We start from the raw sequence: 17,074 nt of genomic DNA, 5'->3' as shown, positions 1-17,074 counted from the left end.
TAGAGCGTTGAGCTTTCTCTAACAACTCCCATGCACCCCACCAATTTACCATGTATTCCGCTGAAGTGAGAAATGTGATTAGTTTATTGATAGTTTGTGAATATTTGCTATAATTTTTTAGCTTGATATAACATATCTCTTCGTATAGTTGTATAAATTATAGCTTGGATGTCTTATTTCTTAATGCAACATGATTTTTTTTTTTTTAAGTAGTTTAGTTGTTAGAAATTCTCTATTTTAAGAAGAATTAGTGGAGTGTCTGAGATTCGAACCTCGATGCTTGTATATATTATGTAATGTCCTATCAACTGAGGTTAAGCTCGTGGGGATATGCAACATGATTTTTTTTTCATGACAAAATAAAACAACTTAACGTGATTTTTAAGTAGTCTTCTTCTTATTTTTTTTTTATAATATCTATTAATGAAAATTATAATTTATAATTTGAATATCTAAAAATCAATTCAAAATAAACCACATTAAATTCGACCGGACTTTTTAAATGAGCCACCAATTTTTCCTTATTTAAGTTTGGCATATTGTCTCTCTGAGCTGCCAAGGATTTGTGGTGTGAAGTGTTGCAAGGCAAGCATGCGTGTGACAATTTTTAGAGGTCGTGTGGTTGTTAGAGCTTATATGTAATATCTCAAACGACTTTAAGTATTTCTGATTAACCCCATAAACCAACACGGGTATTTTCAACGTATTTTATCCTCACTCACATATTTTCCGAGAAATTTCCCAGAAGGTCGCCCATTATAAAATTGTTCAAAGTCAAACACGCTTAACTGTGTATTTCTTATGAAATCAACTAACAAAAAGAAGTTGCATCTTGTTGGTACAAGTAGTACCAAACAATTATTATAAACCTTTTTGCAACCATGCAGTCTTATACCTGCACGGTGTGATGACCCCTCTCATTATGATGTGAATTCGTTTCTTTTTTCCTAGAAGATGTCATGAGCCGCTCATTGTCATGCCTTACGCACTGACAATCACTCATCGCCCTCGTCAACATTGGGTGTTACATGCAATGGTATAAGAGCATACATCTCCTGATACCATGTGGTTTGGGGACGAACCAAGTGGAAGTTGGTGGACATGCAACGCCCTGAGGGTGTGGGTGATCATCGGTGCACAAGACATGGCAATGAGCGGCTCTTGAAATCTTCCAAAGCAAAAATAATTGAATTCACACCGGAATGAGAGGGATCTTGATACCGTGTGTGTATGTGACTGCATTGTGGAATGAAGATTTATAAAAATTGTTGGTACTACCTATGCCAACAAGATACATTTTTTGGCAACTCATTTCATATGAAATCCACATTTAAGCGTGCTTGAATTGGAGCAATTTTGTGATGGGTCACCTTTTGAAAAGTTTCTCATAAAGCGTGTGAGTGAGGACCAAACACACTAAAAAGTCTCGTGTTGGTTTGGGGGTCAGTTGCAATACTTAAAGTCGTCTGAGATGTTACATTTTGACTCTAGCTTGTGGAAGTGAATTGTCAAACTAGAAATCCATAGGGCTAGAGATACTAATGAGAGTTTTCACGTGGCGACAATGTACATGTTGCATTGCGAGTTTTTCTTTTTTCTTTTTTGTGGTGTCCGAAATTTGAACCCCGAACCTTCAATATATGATGCATTGTCCTTGCCAACAAAGTTAAGCTCACGGGAACGTTGTATTGCGAGTTTAATCATGATGCTAACAATTTTGTTTGAAAAAAATGGAAATTAAATGTTCCAAAATTAGGGTAAGGTCCTTCTCGTAGATTATAAGGTATGATCAATTACTTACAAATATTGATAAAAGTATGATGAGGTATGGACATGCTATGTGTGAGTATTTAGGGGTGTTCATGATTCGTAGATTGAATCGAATTGGATCACACCAATGGTTTGGTTCAATTTTTAAAAATCACCTTAATAAAAAACTAGTCAACTGTTAAATTTAGTTTAAAACCAGGTTAGAAGTAGTTCACATTTATGAACCAGTTTAATATTATGATCCGGTTTTAAAATTGGATTATTTCAAAACCTCTTCATCTTCCCTTCTATTTATCTTCTCTCTATATACAAAAATAAGTTTGTATGATGTAGATTTTGATTTGTTTATGAGTTTGATGATTTTTTTTGATAAAAACAGATAATTATGTTAACATTTTATAACATAAAGGATTAAATTAAGATAAAAAAAAATGATAAAGGACGGAAATGTTACTTGATATTAAGCTAAGGTAGGTTATTTGATATTAAGCTAAGGTAGGAATTGTGTATTTTTTTTTTTGAAAAGGAACATAAATTAAAAAAGCATGATGAACAACTACACCAAAGGACTAGCGCCGGGGAAATTAAGGTACCGTTTGGCCCGACTTTTTTTCAGCTTTTCTACAATTTTAAGGAGAAGCTAGACCAAACACAATATCAATAAAGTACCTTCGAAAAAAAGTACTTTTTTTAGAATACATAAAATTGAATGGAATGAGCTTTAACCAAAAGTTGTTGAATGCTACTTCAAAAAACTATTTCTCCCCAATTTATTTCACAAGCACCTCTCTTCAACTCCCGCCGGCAACCTTTTGTTTTATTTTTTCAATATGCTTTTTTCTTCCATTTTATTTTATTTTATTTTTTTTAACCGGTCCATTTAATTTTTTAATGAGGTTCCATTTAAATTTATTATCTATTTTTTTAAGGAATTTTATTATTTTTTTATCACTTATATATTAATTTCAATATCTTTTGATCATCACAACCTCGCAAATATTTGTATTCACGCTGTCAATGAATGACACCGAATATTTTTATTCCCTTTCTTCAACCACGGAAATACACACATACATTAGCGTTTAGAGTAATACTTTATGTTCCTCTTTCTGTTTTTTTTTTTGTTATGCTAATGCGTATAAATTTTGTTAGTGTTGTGTAATGCGTATAATTATTTTTATAAAATTTTGATTTTAATTAAAAGTACAAGTGTAGTTGCCTAAAAGAATTATAATTATATATAATTTACACATTTGTATTATAACAAACTATGCATATCTTTTTCTTATTAAAAAAACTAAACATATCTTTTTCAATGACACCAGCAATGTAACAAATATAATATTATATAATATAAATTCTTATCTTTTTGACCAACACTAAAAATATGGTATTCTTATAAAAAATTTGTTATATAATTGGAAAAGAAAAAACCAATTATTCTCATTATATATACACAGATATACATATTATAGATATATTCTGCAGCTCCACAATTCTTTTCACTGAGGCACATGACACTCGTATTCTTTCATCTGTGATTGAAGAAATGAAAAGTGTGTTCCCACATTCTCCTGAAGGTACGCATAATTTCATTTTATAATAAATTTCAAAACATGTGTATCTTTAAATTTAAGTTTACACATAAACTAACAATAAATTTTATATTTTTTAGGAAAATATTATTTGGTTGATGCTGGATATCCAAACATGAAAGGGTACCTTTCATCATACAAAGGTGAAAAATATCACATTCCTGATTTTAGAGATGGTAGTCAAGCAGAAGGTATCCATAAAGTGTTCAACCATGCACATTCTTCATTGAGAAATGTCATTGAAAGAACAATTGGAGTTTGGAAAAAAAGAAGGTGGCATATCTTATGTGATATGCGACCATTTTCACTAATCAAACAAGAAAAGATCATAGTTGCAACAACAACACTCCACAACTTTATTCGAATGTGTGGAGTAGAAGATGAAGAGTTTAATAAATTTGATGTTATCTCTGAATATATGATTGAGCGTGACGAAGAAAGCAATATAAATGAAGAAATCAGTTCAGGAAGAGTGCAAGATGGAGGCTACATGAATAAAGTTAGAAATCAAATAGGAGTTGCATTGATGGAGAGTATAAATGTTTGAGTTTGTGATGATTTATGTCTTTTTTTAAAAAAATGATTATTGTTTTTAATTTTCCAAACTACTTTGATATTATTTATGTTATTATTTGAACCTCCTTAAATTATTTCTCTTATTCAAATATTTAACAAGTCGTTTATATGATGATACAAATTTGTATTCATGTTACACAAAATAAACGTCATTGAGTAAATATAGTATTGGTAAAAATATATCTTTTATATTTTAAACATTTTTTCCCTTCAAAAAATATTTTAGACATTTATTTATTTATTATGTTAATTCATAATGAATTCAAAGTTTTTTTATTTATAGACAATGCATAAATATATGCAAGGTCCTGGGTTCGAACCCCAAACACCACCAAAAAATAATAAATTCAAAGTTTTGTACAATATTTTGCCAAACAGCTTTTAACTCAAAAATAACTTTAGAATTAAAAAAAAATAAAGATACCAAACAGCTTTAGCCTTTTTCTTAAAGAGCTTTATTTTAACTTTGTTTTAAAGTAGTTTTTAGACCGAAAAAAAGCCAGGCCAAACGGTACCTAACTCATGCATGTTGGAGGTGAATTTCACAAATGAAACCAAATTAAAAAAGGCTCTTTCATCAAAAATCAACCAAATACGTTTTTATAATTTTTCGTGAGAATGAAAATATTAGTTTAACCAAGTAATTTGGTTTAATTGGTTAACTAACTCTATCAATAACGAATTATTTAAAAAAACTTGTGTTTGATTCTTGTGTGATCTTTTTGTTGTTAAACTTACTTATCTCTCGACTAAATTATATATTAACAAGGATAATTTTTCTTAAGAACCAGCAGATTAGCCTAAAAAATATATGTATGCCCATGACATAAGAGCATAGTCACATTATATTAGGTGGCATACCAGGGGTTTTAACTTGTTTAAGGGATAAGAGACTCCAAATGATCAACAATACAATGAATTTTAGTTTTTTTACAAATAGATATTTATAGTATAACATATGTTTGCTAATAATTGTTTAATAAAGAATTTTATAAAAAAATTTCAAATGAAAATTTCGTTTGAATAGTTTATCTAAAAATGTCATTCTAAATATTTTATCATTTTGTTGTAATTTTCTTTGGATGATAAAATTTTAAATAATCTTTAAAGCTAAGTAAGATGTTATTTCAAATAATTTTTCATAAAAATTATTTTTAAAAGATATCTTTTAATTTTATTTTTTTACGATATAAAATCTCAAATACATATTCAAATTAATGAATAACAAACGGACCCAACGTGTAAGCACAAAATTCATTTTTGAATATTGATTTATGGGATAATTTTATCCTCCAAAAACTGTCCTTGAAATTTGAATCATTTAAAATCTCATCGTGTGTGCAGGGAGCTTTTTTCTCCGTACGCGACGTATGTCTTCACTCATCGGTACTTGTCAACTGTTGGCGTATTGTACTTCAAACAAAAAAAAGGACAATGAGAAAAGGAATGTGGAGTGCGATATAATGGAAAAACTGATAGATAAATTTGATAATAAATGGGTATGCTACAACTCTCAGTAGAGAATTCATGCCTAATCAATTTTACCAAAATGGTAAAAGGAGAAGAGAAGAACAGATCTATGAAAGACTAGAAATCAGGGCACAATTAATACTCTATCCGTTTTTAAATATAAGTAAATTTTACTTCTTAAATTCATTCAATTAATGATGTGTGCGGTTCATTAATTAAATAAATCTACAAAGTAAAATTTATTTATATTTAGAAACGAAGGGAGTACCACGTTCTTCACTATAGTCCAATCAACATCAACATAAAATAAAGGGAGAGATGTGTACAAATGAATGAACTGGACATTGCAAAACTTACTGGCCATGCAAGACCATCACCTTCCTCTTTACGGGTACTAGCATTGTCAAGTGAATGAAAGTGTAAATTTTCCCTTGATCGAATAAGAGAGTACATGAAGTATTTATACATTGTTGATATTATACTACCATCTATCATGTACTATCTTAGATTTGTACTACGTACTAGTAGTATTGTACTTGGACTACAAGCTACTACTATTTACATTCTCATTTCCCATATTTTATTCATGGTGCAATATCCCTCGACAAGTTGGAGGTTGACATATATCTACAATATTAAATTTGGATAGTAGAGCAATGAATGGTCGAGGAAGCATTAAGCAAAAACTAGGTAAAGAAGTCAACAAATTAATCTTTGGAGGAAACTGGTAACAGTTTGAGAATGTCGGCTTGTAATTTCTCTCTAACATTATGAGAGTCTATTTCAAGATGTTTGGTCCTTTTACGGAAGATGGATTGACAAAATATGGATAACATTTTGATTGTCGTGGTAGAGAATGTGAATCATGGTGCATTGAACTTGTAAGTCTTTCCATGGATAGGGATGATATAACATTTAATTTGGTTCAATGTGCTTGTAAAGTGGAAGCGTAGCATAAGCAACCAAAATTTTTAGAGATTTTTTATTAGGGATAGTATTAAATGAAGTTTGAAAAGGAGATTTATGTTGCAATAGAGGTGTGATGACTCTATTGATTAAGAACACAACATTAATAAACATATGATCCAAATGACTTAGGTAATTTGGACTGAAATATAATGGTTCTTCCTACATTGAGAATTTGTTGGTGTACCATTTTGTCGTTGGGGTTTCTACACATGTTTTATTTTTTTTACGAATGATACACTTAGAAGCATAAATTTTTGGAAGAGAAAGCACCAGGCCGTTATTAGATTTGATAGTTTTGGGAGTATTGTGTTTTTTTTTTTTTTTTTTTTAAGAAATGATATTTAAACATTTATTTTATTGTAACTTTTGTGACAACTTTCTCTCTCATATTATTTTTTAACTTTATCTCTTTATTGCTTTGATTTTCGTGTAAATATATATTTTTTATTTGTAAATTATGGTTGTCTTAACTCTCTCCCTCCTCCAACCGCCCTCTTGCCACCGCCGCCCTATGCTTGCCTTGCCATAGCTGTTGCCCTTCTCCTTGCTGAGAAAGTCTTCTAGGGTCACCCCCAAATCAAAAAGATTTGGGCACACTCACATAAAATGGAAAAAATAAAGAGAATGAAATTCAATGATATTAATTGATGTGACTAAATTAGTTTTGTTTTAATTTTGTTAGTTTATATGAGTGTGCTTAAATCTTTTTGATTTAGGGTTGTGACTATAATAGACTTTCTCCTCCTTGCTTGCCTCCCTCCTTCGCTTTTTGATTTGGTCCTTTATCTTTTTTTTTTTTTTTTTTTTTTTTCCGTTTAAGACCTTTATCTCTTATAAAAGCACATATAAATCTTTTTTTCTCATTTTTAAAAAAATACATAATTTTATTTCTTAAAATATATTTTTATTAAAAATAAAAATAAAAATCAGAAATAAAATGAATATGTTCATCATCTTCATCTTTTTTCTTTGAATCTTCATCAACTTTCTTAAATCAAAAAAATGCTACACAAATACATCTTCAAATATCATTAATCTACGTTATATTTACATCAAATCTTTTTCTAAACACAAAAACCAAAACCTCAAATTTTTAATAAATCCACAACCCCCTTGAATCAAACACCTGTATGATGTGCATTTACAATTTCGCTAACAGGTAGTGGAGTGGTGATTGTCTTTCTAGTTATTACATTCCATGTGATTTTAATCATGATATTGGTGTGGCGTTGCAACTGAATTATAGTACTCGCCTTCACTTGCTTATCATTGATTGTGGAACTCTTATATGTCTTTTTTTTATTGATTAAGTAGTCTAGTGGCTAAAGAAATTCACCTTAAAGGCGAATAAGTGGGGTGTCCGGGGTTTGAACCCCGGCCCCTGCATATAATATGTTTTATCCTTTACCAAATGAGTTAAGCTCACGGGGACCTCTTATATATCTTCTATGTAATCGTCAAAATTAATCAAGGTGGATGGATTCTTCTTGCAATTGTCGGAGTGTTTCTTATCATTAATTATGTTTGTCAGGCATTACGGGGTAGAGATTTATTGAGAATTTGAGGTTTTAATTTTTGTGTTTAGATGATGATTTAAGATAAATATAACATAGATTTAATGGATTAAAATGCAAATATAATAGGAAATAAAACCTTAAAAATCCAAATAAAACCTTAAAATATCCATTTTCTAACTCAAGAGTATTATTCTAAAACGATAATTAAAAAGAAATAAACAACCATCTGATTCCAACTCAACAAATAAACTCTAACAACCAAGTTGACATTGTAATCATAAATTATATCCCCGTGAATTTAACTCAATTGGCAGCGATATTGTATATTATATGCAGGGATCGGGGTTCGAACCCAACATCCACTTCTCCACGATTAAATTATGTGAGTTCTAGCCACTAGACTACTTGAAGTCGGTCCGTCTTATTTAGAAGGTTTGAAAAAGGGTGGTAGGTAGGAATGAATGAGAGAGAAATCCGAAGGTTTTGGCGCTCTGCACCGTACACTCAAAGAACGAACGGTAACCATTGCCGCCTTCTTTCTTCCCTCACAACGTTTCTGCATTTCATTTCCTCTCATCGCTCTCTCTATCTCTCTCTCTGCTCTCAATTCTTCTTATACACAGACCATATACCTAACAACGTTGAGAAGAATCAATCATCGAAATTAACTACCAATCCAGTTTTCATTTTCCCGCCAAATCAAACATGCCTTCACCATTCCGACGAAGAAGAAGATTAGCACCGTGAATTACTTCTATTAAAAACAAACGGTCTGTTTCTGTATTGCATTTCACATTTCAATCTCATTTTTTAGATTTTTTTTCATGTTTATTTTCAAATTTTAGAAAATGTCTTAGGAAAAATAGTTCGATTATGTTTTGTTTGCGTTGAGACGGTAGAATATATATATGATCATAAAATTTAATTAGATTTTTGTGTCGAGATGCTTGAATATACATAAATGAATTGAACATTGGTGCTTGTATGTAAGGCTATAATTTAATTTATAGATAAGCAAAACACCTTTCCATGTTTTAAATTTGAAATGTGAAGAACGAAGTTTGGATGGTTCGGTGTAGAAATTAGTTAGAAAACTGTTTTTATTCAATTCAATGCGGGATAAATATTATATAAATAATGCTGGATGTCACGAAAATTGTTTCATGAACTTCTCAGAAATGCAATTATGGAAACATGTAACCATATTATTCACTACACGCTCTGTGATTTCTGACAAAGATATTTGTTAATTGGTTAATTCATTATTTGTAAGTGTCTTGTGAAAGATTGAATCATCGGTCTATGAGGTGTGAGCTCAATGGTAAGAGTTTGTAACCTCAATGAACGGAGTTATGTCACCGTTATTAATAATAATTCCACCTTTCTAATTAAAAAAAAAAATCTCTGATATAATATATTATAATTACAATGTTCGGATGAATATTGCCTGAAATGAATTTAGAAGTCATGCTACTTGAAATCGGAAAGCCAATTTCATGACTTATTTTTTTAAATATGTGTAGGTTAAAGTGTGTTTTAAAGGGAGAAGAAAATGGCAACTCTAGTCGATATTGGCGTTTCTGCTGGCATCAATCTGTTTTCCGCAACTATGTTCCTTTTAGCGTTTGCAGTGTTGCGACTTCAGCCTTTCAATGATAGGGTTTACTTCCCAAAATGGTATCTGAAGGGGATAAGAAGCAGCCCAACAAATTCCAGATCAATTGTCAAGAAATTTGTTAACCTTGACTTTGGAACCTACATTAGGTTCCTCAATTGGATGCCTGCAGCATTGCATATGCCTGAACCTGAGCTTATTGATCATGCAGGCCTTGACTCTGCCGTCTTTATTCGTATTTATATTCTTGGGTTAGTTAACGTGCACCCAGTTTCCATTTAATGGCTTAAATTATTGTCAAGATTTGAGTGTTCGCAACTGCAGTTTGAAAACTTTCTGTTTTCTAATATTTAGTTATTTTGTTTTTCTGATGGGAATACTCATGTACAGTGTCAAAATATTTGCCCCAACTACCCTACTGGCTTTTATGGTTTTGGTTCCCATTAACTGGACTGGAAAAACTTTGGAAGCACCAGCAGCCAAGGGTCTGACATTTAGCGATATTGACAAGCTTTCAATATCGAACATTCCATTTGGATCAAAAAGGTGCGCTAATCCATTTGACAAATTTGTTCAAGCTCTATATTACTCCCTTTTCCCTAACACACCACAAATATTATTGAGAATTGAAGGAGTTATATATTTTGCTAGTAAAATAGTACATTGTAAATTTGATTTTTGTCTTTTATTCTAGACAAACCAATTAAGAGTCCGAATAATAACTGAATTGACTTCTTTTGTCATAATAGAGTTGTAGACTCTTCGTATCACGAATCTTGATACATAACCTGGTTGCTTCATACTATATGTTACGAGTTTCACATCATTTTGTTCAGATTTTGGGCGCATATTGGTATGTCGTATGTCTTCTCAGCTTGGACATGCTATAGTCTTTACAAGGAATACATGATTATTGCAACAATGAGATTGCGATTTTTGGCATCTGAACGTCGTCGTCCAGATCAATTTACTGTAAGTCTTTTATAAGGAATACATGATTATTGCAACAATGAGATTGCTTCTCTTCCCTTCATAGGTAAAACATACATAGCAATGTTAATTAGAATGCTTTGGAGTTTATTAGTTCGGAAAAGCTGATTAAGTGATGCTCGTACTGCAGAAGAATAAATACATTTGAAACTCTAAGATAGACCAGCTGTATTCGTCAAGCTCCACATGCAAAAGGGAAATATTGAAAGTTTTTTTTTTTTATGAGATGCGCAAAGGATATGCCTATATGTGATTGTAATTTGTATGTATATATGCAGGGGAAATGGTAGTAATAGCAAATCCTTTTCTGTACTTGTGACAATAATGAGAACAGTTAGACTGGTTATCAGCTTGTGAAACTATTCTATGGTTTTTTATGGGGCCACTTTCCAATAGAGTTTTGGGTTGCGGCTTTCATATCTCATTTGTATATTAGCATTACTTTCTGTTACTGCAAGAACTGAGCGGATAGCTTCAGCCAATTTTGCGTTGTCCTTGAGCAAGCTGAATGTTGTTTCTTAGTAACCACTTCTTTTCTTTCTTTTATTCCACAGGTCTTGGTTAGGAATGTTCCCCCAGATATGGATGAATCAGTCAGTGAACATATTGAGCATTTTTTTTGCGTCAACCATCCTGATCACTATCTGATGCATCAAGTATGTTGATCACTATTTGTAATTTTATTTAGATTTCCATTTACAAATTGAAGACTTTCTGTTATGAATCTTGAACTAGCGTTATTTTTGTGATTTCTTGTGGTCTAACATGTGATTAATTTCTTCTGAATTATAGGTTGTTTATAATGCAAACATGCTTGCATCAATAGTTGCAGAGAAGAAGAGATTGCAAAACTGGCATGTTTACTATCATAACAAATATGAAAGAGACTCTTCAAAGAGACCAACTACTCGGGTAGCTTTCTTTTCATGATTTACAATAAAATTAACTTTTCCTAATTTGAGCGAAAGAGACTCTCTTTTATCTTTTCCTTCATTATGAGAATCATATGGTGATATCAACTGATGCCATTTTATATTTCACAATTTGATTTCTTACTATGTATATAGACAGGTATGATGGGTCTCTTGGGGACTAAAGTTGATGCCATTGATTACTATACTGCAGAGATTGAGAAGTTGAGCCAACAAGTAAGTATTGATTGACGGGTGCAATATTTATTTCAGTGCCACTTTTGTTAGTATTTTTGTTCAGATTTTATTATCTACTCATTTAGACGACCATATAACGCATTGACTTATAGATGTGTGGAACGAAGTAGAATATAATAAATTAAAATTACCATATCATTGTCAAAACATTTTATGATTAAATGGAGTGAATTTTCGATTCTTTTATTTGGGAAGTGAACAAATTGATAAGAGATAGACTTTTATTATTTATGTACAGAGCGGTTCTATAGATATTTGATAGATTACAATATAAAACATTTCATGTTTCATCTCATTCCATTTTATTTTAAACCAATCCAAACAATGAGAGATAATTCTATTCCATTTTATTTTGCGACATTCCCTTAATCTAAAATATAGCCTTCTAATATTCAGAAGTATAATCAAAATATGGTAGTTTGTTATCATTTTTACTTCATCACTGGATAAAATGGATATGCAGATCAGTTAGGTAAGTAGTTCAAGACATTTTGGGTTTTTTAATTTCATTCTATGCTCTCATTTCGCACGCCAATTAGGTTGGCTCGTAGTTGATTATTATTTAGGTTGTCTCGCTAGTTATGTTGGTCATCTCCCTGTTCTACAGATTGTAAACGGCATGTATACTTTACGTTCTCTCTAGCAGTAACTCATAAAGTAAATACATGGCTAGTCTATTAAATCTTATAATCTCAAGAGTGACTGCTACTTGAGCTTTTAGCTGTCATAATATGAATGTTTAAGGGCATGATAATGTGAGGCTACATTTTGGAAAAAAGTGAAGGAGAAAAATAAAAGGATAGCCATTCATGATATCAAATAGTTAGTCATAACGGATTAGATACCTGTTGTTAAATTTTTCCATTCGTTTTTACTTGTGCGTGCCCGCTTATAATATCTTCATATGTTAAAAACGATCAATGTCATAGTGTTCATTTTTAACAGGAAGCTGAAGAAAGAGAGAATGTTATAAACGACCCCAATGCTATTATCCCTGCAGCATTTGTTTCATTCAAAACCCGATGGGGGGCGGCTGTATGCGCTCAAACTCAACAAACTAGTGATCCTACCATTTGGCTGACAGAATGGGCTCCAGAGCCTAGGGATGTCTACTGGGAAAATCTTGCAATTCCATATTTTGACCTGAATCTTAGAAGATTGCTCACCACTGTCTCTTTGTTTTTCCTTACTTTCTTCTTTATGATACCTATAGCCTTTGTCCAATCTCTAGCTAACATTGAGTCAATCAAGAAGGTCTTTCCTTTCTTGAAATCAATAATTGAAAAGTAAGTGCTTTAATCTTATATAGTACAAGTTAATTAGCATACTAATTTTGTACTCTAAATTTCTAATTAATCTCTTCAATTCATGACCTCTAAATGCTTACCATCTGAATAATTTGGAAAACGCCGTCTAATTCCCCTCGAACAAAGTAATACATAATACATTTTTGCCTTTTTCATATTACTTAAGGGAACTATCATCAACAAGGATAATTACTGTTGTGGTTTCCTTTTTCCATTGCTAAAATGGAATGTACATCATCTTTATGTCATTCTGTAGAGTAATGGAGTTACTCATTGCAGGCCATCTGTAAAGTCTGTTATTCAAGGATTTCTGCCAGGGCTAGCATTAAAGTTATTTCTCATATTGCTTCCAAGTGTCCTCATGGCAATGTCCAAAATTGAAGGTTATTCATCGCTCTCTGTTTTGGAACGGAGATCAGCTTCAAAATATTACTTGTTTGTTCTCATTAATGTGTTCCTTGGGAGCATTGTAACAGGATCGGCATTTCAGCAACTCGAGCATCTTATCAATGAGCCCTCTTCAGAGTAGGCTCTGAGCTTGACGAGTTTAGACAGCTTTCATTTCGGCACTGATATTGACAACAACTGACATGATGTTTCTATTAATAATTTTTGCAGGTTCACAAAAACTGTTGGCAGTACAATCCCCATGAAAGCCACATTTTTCATGACATACATTATGATAGACGGGTGGGCTGGAATTGCTGGAGAAATTCTCAGGTTATCTTCGTTAATCACGTTCCACCTTAAAAACACATTTTTAGTGAAAACGGAGCAAGACAGACAGAATGCTATGGATCCTGGTAGCTTGAATTTTGCTACATCTGAACCTCGAATCCAGTTATATTTCATGCTGGGGCATGTCTATGCTCCAGTCACACCTTTACTTCTTCCCTTCATCGTAGTCTTCTTTGCTTTTTCCTACATGGTCTATCGGCACCAGGTGAGTTCTGAATAGAGTATGTTACATATTTTGTTCCTTATGATAAATGCATATCTAAACAAGAAATAAAGATGAATCATATGACCGAACTGACATTTAGTATACTGCTTTATTGCTTCACGTATTGTATTACTATTACACTATTTCACCACTTTTTCCGCATAAACATACTAACTTATTAAGCAAATATATATCATCATTTTGTTTCTGATTATGCTTGATTAGCAGTTCTTTTTCTTGTCACAAGATCATCAATGTGTATAACCAGCAATACGAGAGTGGAGCAACGTTTTGGCCAGATGTCCACCGTCGAGTAGTTATCGGCTTGATTATATCTCAAATTCTTCTGATGGGATTGCTTAGTACAAGAGGTACAAGTAAGTCGACACTATTACTTGTTGCGCAACCTGTCTTGACAATCTGGTTCCACCTATATTGCAAAGGGCGCTTCGAATCTGCATTTGTAAAATACCCCCTAGAGGTTGGTTAAGCAATTACCATTTACATATATTAAATATTGTGTATGTTAGTTAACTTAAGACCAAAAACAAGGTTTTAAATGTAATCGTGATTTTCAATATAGAGAAGAACTGGTTGATGTCACGCGGCTTCAATCACCGCTCCATTGAGAGTAAACATAGTTGCAAAGAAGTGTGGAGATATCTTTTGCAACAAGTAGAGATGAATTTACTAATATCAGATATTAATGGTAGTCTAGTATTTAACCTCATTAGTCTGATATATGAGATTTGATGACAGGATGCCATGGTGAAAGATACACTTGAACGGGCTATTGAACCAAACTTGAACCTGAGACATTATCTTCAGGAGGCATACGTACACCCAGTTTTTAAGGGCGATGAGTTTGAAAAACAAGTGAACGTTGAAGATGAAGAGGAGAATCCTCTTATTCAGACAAAGAGAGCTTGTCGGAGTAGCAAGCCAGAATCTGATAATGAAGCTGGCAGTGCAGCCAGTTCTACAACAGTAGCTATGTGAGATTCCAAGAAATGGCCATGGAGTAAATTATAAGATGCAGCAAGCAGCATGCCTACAACCAATTGCATCATTCATACTATTGGATATATTTCCAGCTCCAAGTAACATTTTGTAGCTCTTTAATTGCTATTTACCAGGGAAAAATGTTGGTTGTTGTATATACACGTCTGTAATTGTTTGTTTTATTTTGTTGTTGTAAATTTGTAATTTAATATAGAAAATACTGTGTTCAGTGTAAATAAACTTTGAAAAGTATGTATATTTCATTGACCGATATAGCAGAATCAGAATCAACATTTTTTTTTGTACAAAGCAAAGCAGAATCGATATCTTTTATGATAAGAAAAAATGTTATTTGGACAACAAAAATGTTGTTCAACACAGTACATTTATACGGATTGCATACAATTGGGGTGTGTTTGGTAACACAAAAAAGCTAGCTTATAGCTTGTTGGACTAGCTTATAAGCTTGTTTTGATAAAATGAGATGTGTTTGGTAAAAAGCTTTTCTCACTAGCTTATAGCGTTTTTTAAGAAGCTAATCCAAGTAGCTTTTTAGCTTATAGCTTGTAGCTTTTTATACTTTCTTCCCATTTTAACCTTTTCTTAATTTTATTTTATTTTATTATAATAAAAAAACTACCCACTATCTTCTTAAACTAACCATGTTTACCATGTATGGCTTTTAAAATTTTCTTGTCCACTTTTTTGTTTTTTTTTTTACTTTGCTCATGATTCATATAATATATAATTTTATATAAAATTTATAATAAATAGTGAAGCAAGTTTAGTTAAATAAAATTCATAAAAATAAAATAAAAATTGTTAAATAAAAAAATTCGATTGAATTCATAAATACATTTATTATTTTGGAGATGAAAATAATTTGAAATATATTTAAATATTTAAAAATAAATGCGTTAAGTGATAAAAATTATATATATGATATAAAACAAATTAATCAAGCATGTCCTTTTATGTCATTTTATATTTATAGTCACTTCAACAGCTAATTTTACCAAACACTTTTAATTTTAATCAGCTAACTTTTCAGCTATAAGCCATCAGCTATAAGCTAGCTTTTCAGCTATCAGCTAACTTGTCAGCTATCAGCTAACTTATAACTTTTTTTTACCAAACACACCCTTGATGTTTTTATTGTATTCATTTTGAAAACAAGACACTACTAGTATCATTTTTGCACACAAAAATTCCTTTTCATGAGTCCTAATTTCCAACCCAGACAACAAAAAAGACAAATACAAAGTAACTTGTTCAACATCAAATTCCAATTCAACTGAAAAATAGACTTAAATAGTAACATATAAAGAAAAAATGTGTCGTATTGTTAATATTTAATATTGGCTTAAATATGTATTTCATCCTTGCAATTAGGGATCGTTTAAAAATTGATCCCTGTATTCGTTAATCCTTGCAATCATTAATCATTTAAAATTTCGTCCTTTGACCAACTTAATCACTGACACGTCGCTAATTTGATGACGTGGCAATCACTGCCACACGTGAAATTCCAATTTTGCCCTTAAGAAGAAGACAAAATATTGAAGAAATAATTGGAAAGCCAGGGGTAAAATTGGAATTTCATGTGACAGTAATTGCCACGTCATCAAATTAGTGACGTGCCGGTGATTAAGTGGGGAGAGGGACGAAATTTTAAATAAATAAACAATGCAAGCGTAAATTGCGAGGATTAGCGATTACAGAGACCAATTTTTAAACGATTCCTAATTGCAAGGATGAAATACATATTTAAACCTTTAATATTTAAACACCTTTAATTTCTCAAATACTTGTTCAAGAACTTATTTTCTCTATCTTTTTTCTTATCTCATAAATATATTGCATTTAAAAGTATGTTATTTGAATAACCATTTCTAAAACATCTGATGGAGGACGATCAAAAGCATACACATAAAGATAAATATTGATACGAAAATCAAAACAATAGAAAAAGAATAAAAACACAATAAGAAAATGAAAAATAGTTGTCCCAAAATAATTGTATTGTATAATTTTTTTTTTTAAAAGTCGTATAAATATTATTTCTCTTAGGTCTATTAGATCAATCTCTCTATTAAATTATTTTTTTAGTCCCGTGAGCTTAGCTCAGTTGATAAGGACAAGTCATAATAT

General features: G+C 31.6%; 2 protein-coding genes across 2 annotated transcripts; both read left to right on the top strand.

Moving 5' to 3' along the window:
• Positions 1-8,370: 8,370 nt before the first annotated feature.
• LOC120577078 (CSC1-like protein At4g02900) lies at positions 8,371-10,206 on the top strand. The gene is made up of 3 exons (XM_039828010.1): positions 8,371-8,667; positions 9,421-9,763; positions 9,903-10,206. The coding sequence occupies exons 2-3, from the start codon at positions 9,450-9,452 to the stop codon at positions 10,204-10,206; spliced, it is 618 nt and encodes a 205-aa protein (XP_039683944.1). The 5' UTR covers positions 8,371-8,667; positions 9,421-9,449.
• Positions 10,207-10,353: 147 nt separating this feature from the next.
• LOC25499097 (CSC1-like protein At4g02900) lies at positions 10,354-15,090 on the top strand. The gene is made up of 9 exons (XM_013594248.3): positions 10,354-10,484; positions 11,057-11,158; positions 11,295-11,414; positions 11,570-11,650; positions 12,617-12,957; positions 13,258-13,503; positions 13,597-13,921; positions 14,169-14,402; positions 14,681-15,090. The coding sequence occupies exons 1-9, from the start codon at positions 10,368-10,370 to the stop codon at positions 14,918-14,920; spliced, it is 1,806 nt and encodes a 601-aa protein (XP_013449702.2). The 5' UTR covers positions 10,354-10,367; the 3' UTR covers positions 14,921-15,090.
• The last annotated feature ends 1,984 nt before the right edge of the window (positions 15,091-17,074 follow it).

The sequence above is a fragment of the Medicago truncatula genome, chromosome 7, assembly GCF_003473485.1.
Source record: "Medicago truncatula cultivar Jemalong A17 chromosome 7, MtrunA17r5.0-ANR, whole genome shotgun sequence".
NCBI classification, from domain to species: Eukaryota; Viridiplantae; Streptophyta; class Magnoliopsida; order Fabales; family Fabaceae; genus Medicago; species Medicago truncatula.
This window is presented reverse-complemented; position numbering and strand designations above follow the sequence as displayed.

Excerpts from the sequence above, each read along its gene's own strand:
- LOC120577078 (XM_039828010.1), top strand. The coding sequence starts at position 9,450 with ATGGCAACTCTAGTCGATATTGGCGTTTCTGCTGGCATCAATCTGTTT. Across the intron at positions 9,764-9,902 it reads ATTCGTATTTATATTCTTGG|TGTCAAAATATTTGCCCCAA; the intron begins GTTAGTTAACGT and ends ACTCATGTACAG.
- LOC25499097 (XM_013594248.3), top strand. The coding sequence starts at position 10,368 with ATGTCGTATGTCTTCTCAGCTTGGACATGCTATAGTCTTTACAAGGAA. Across the intron at positions 10,485-11,056 it reads GTCGTCCAGATCAATTTACT|GTCTTGGTTAGGAATGTTCC; the intron begins GTAAGTCTTTTA and ends TTTATTCCACAG. Across the intron at positions 13,922-14,168 it reads ACATGGTCTATCGGCACCAG|ATCATCAATGTGTATAACCA; the intron begins GTGAGTTCTGAA and ends TCTTGTCACAAG.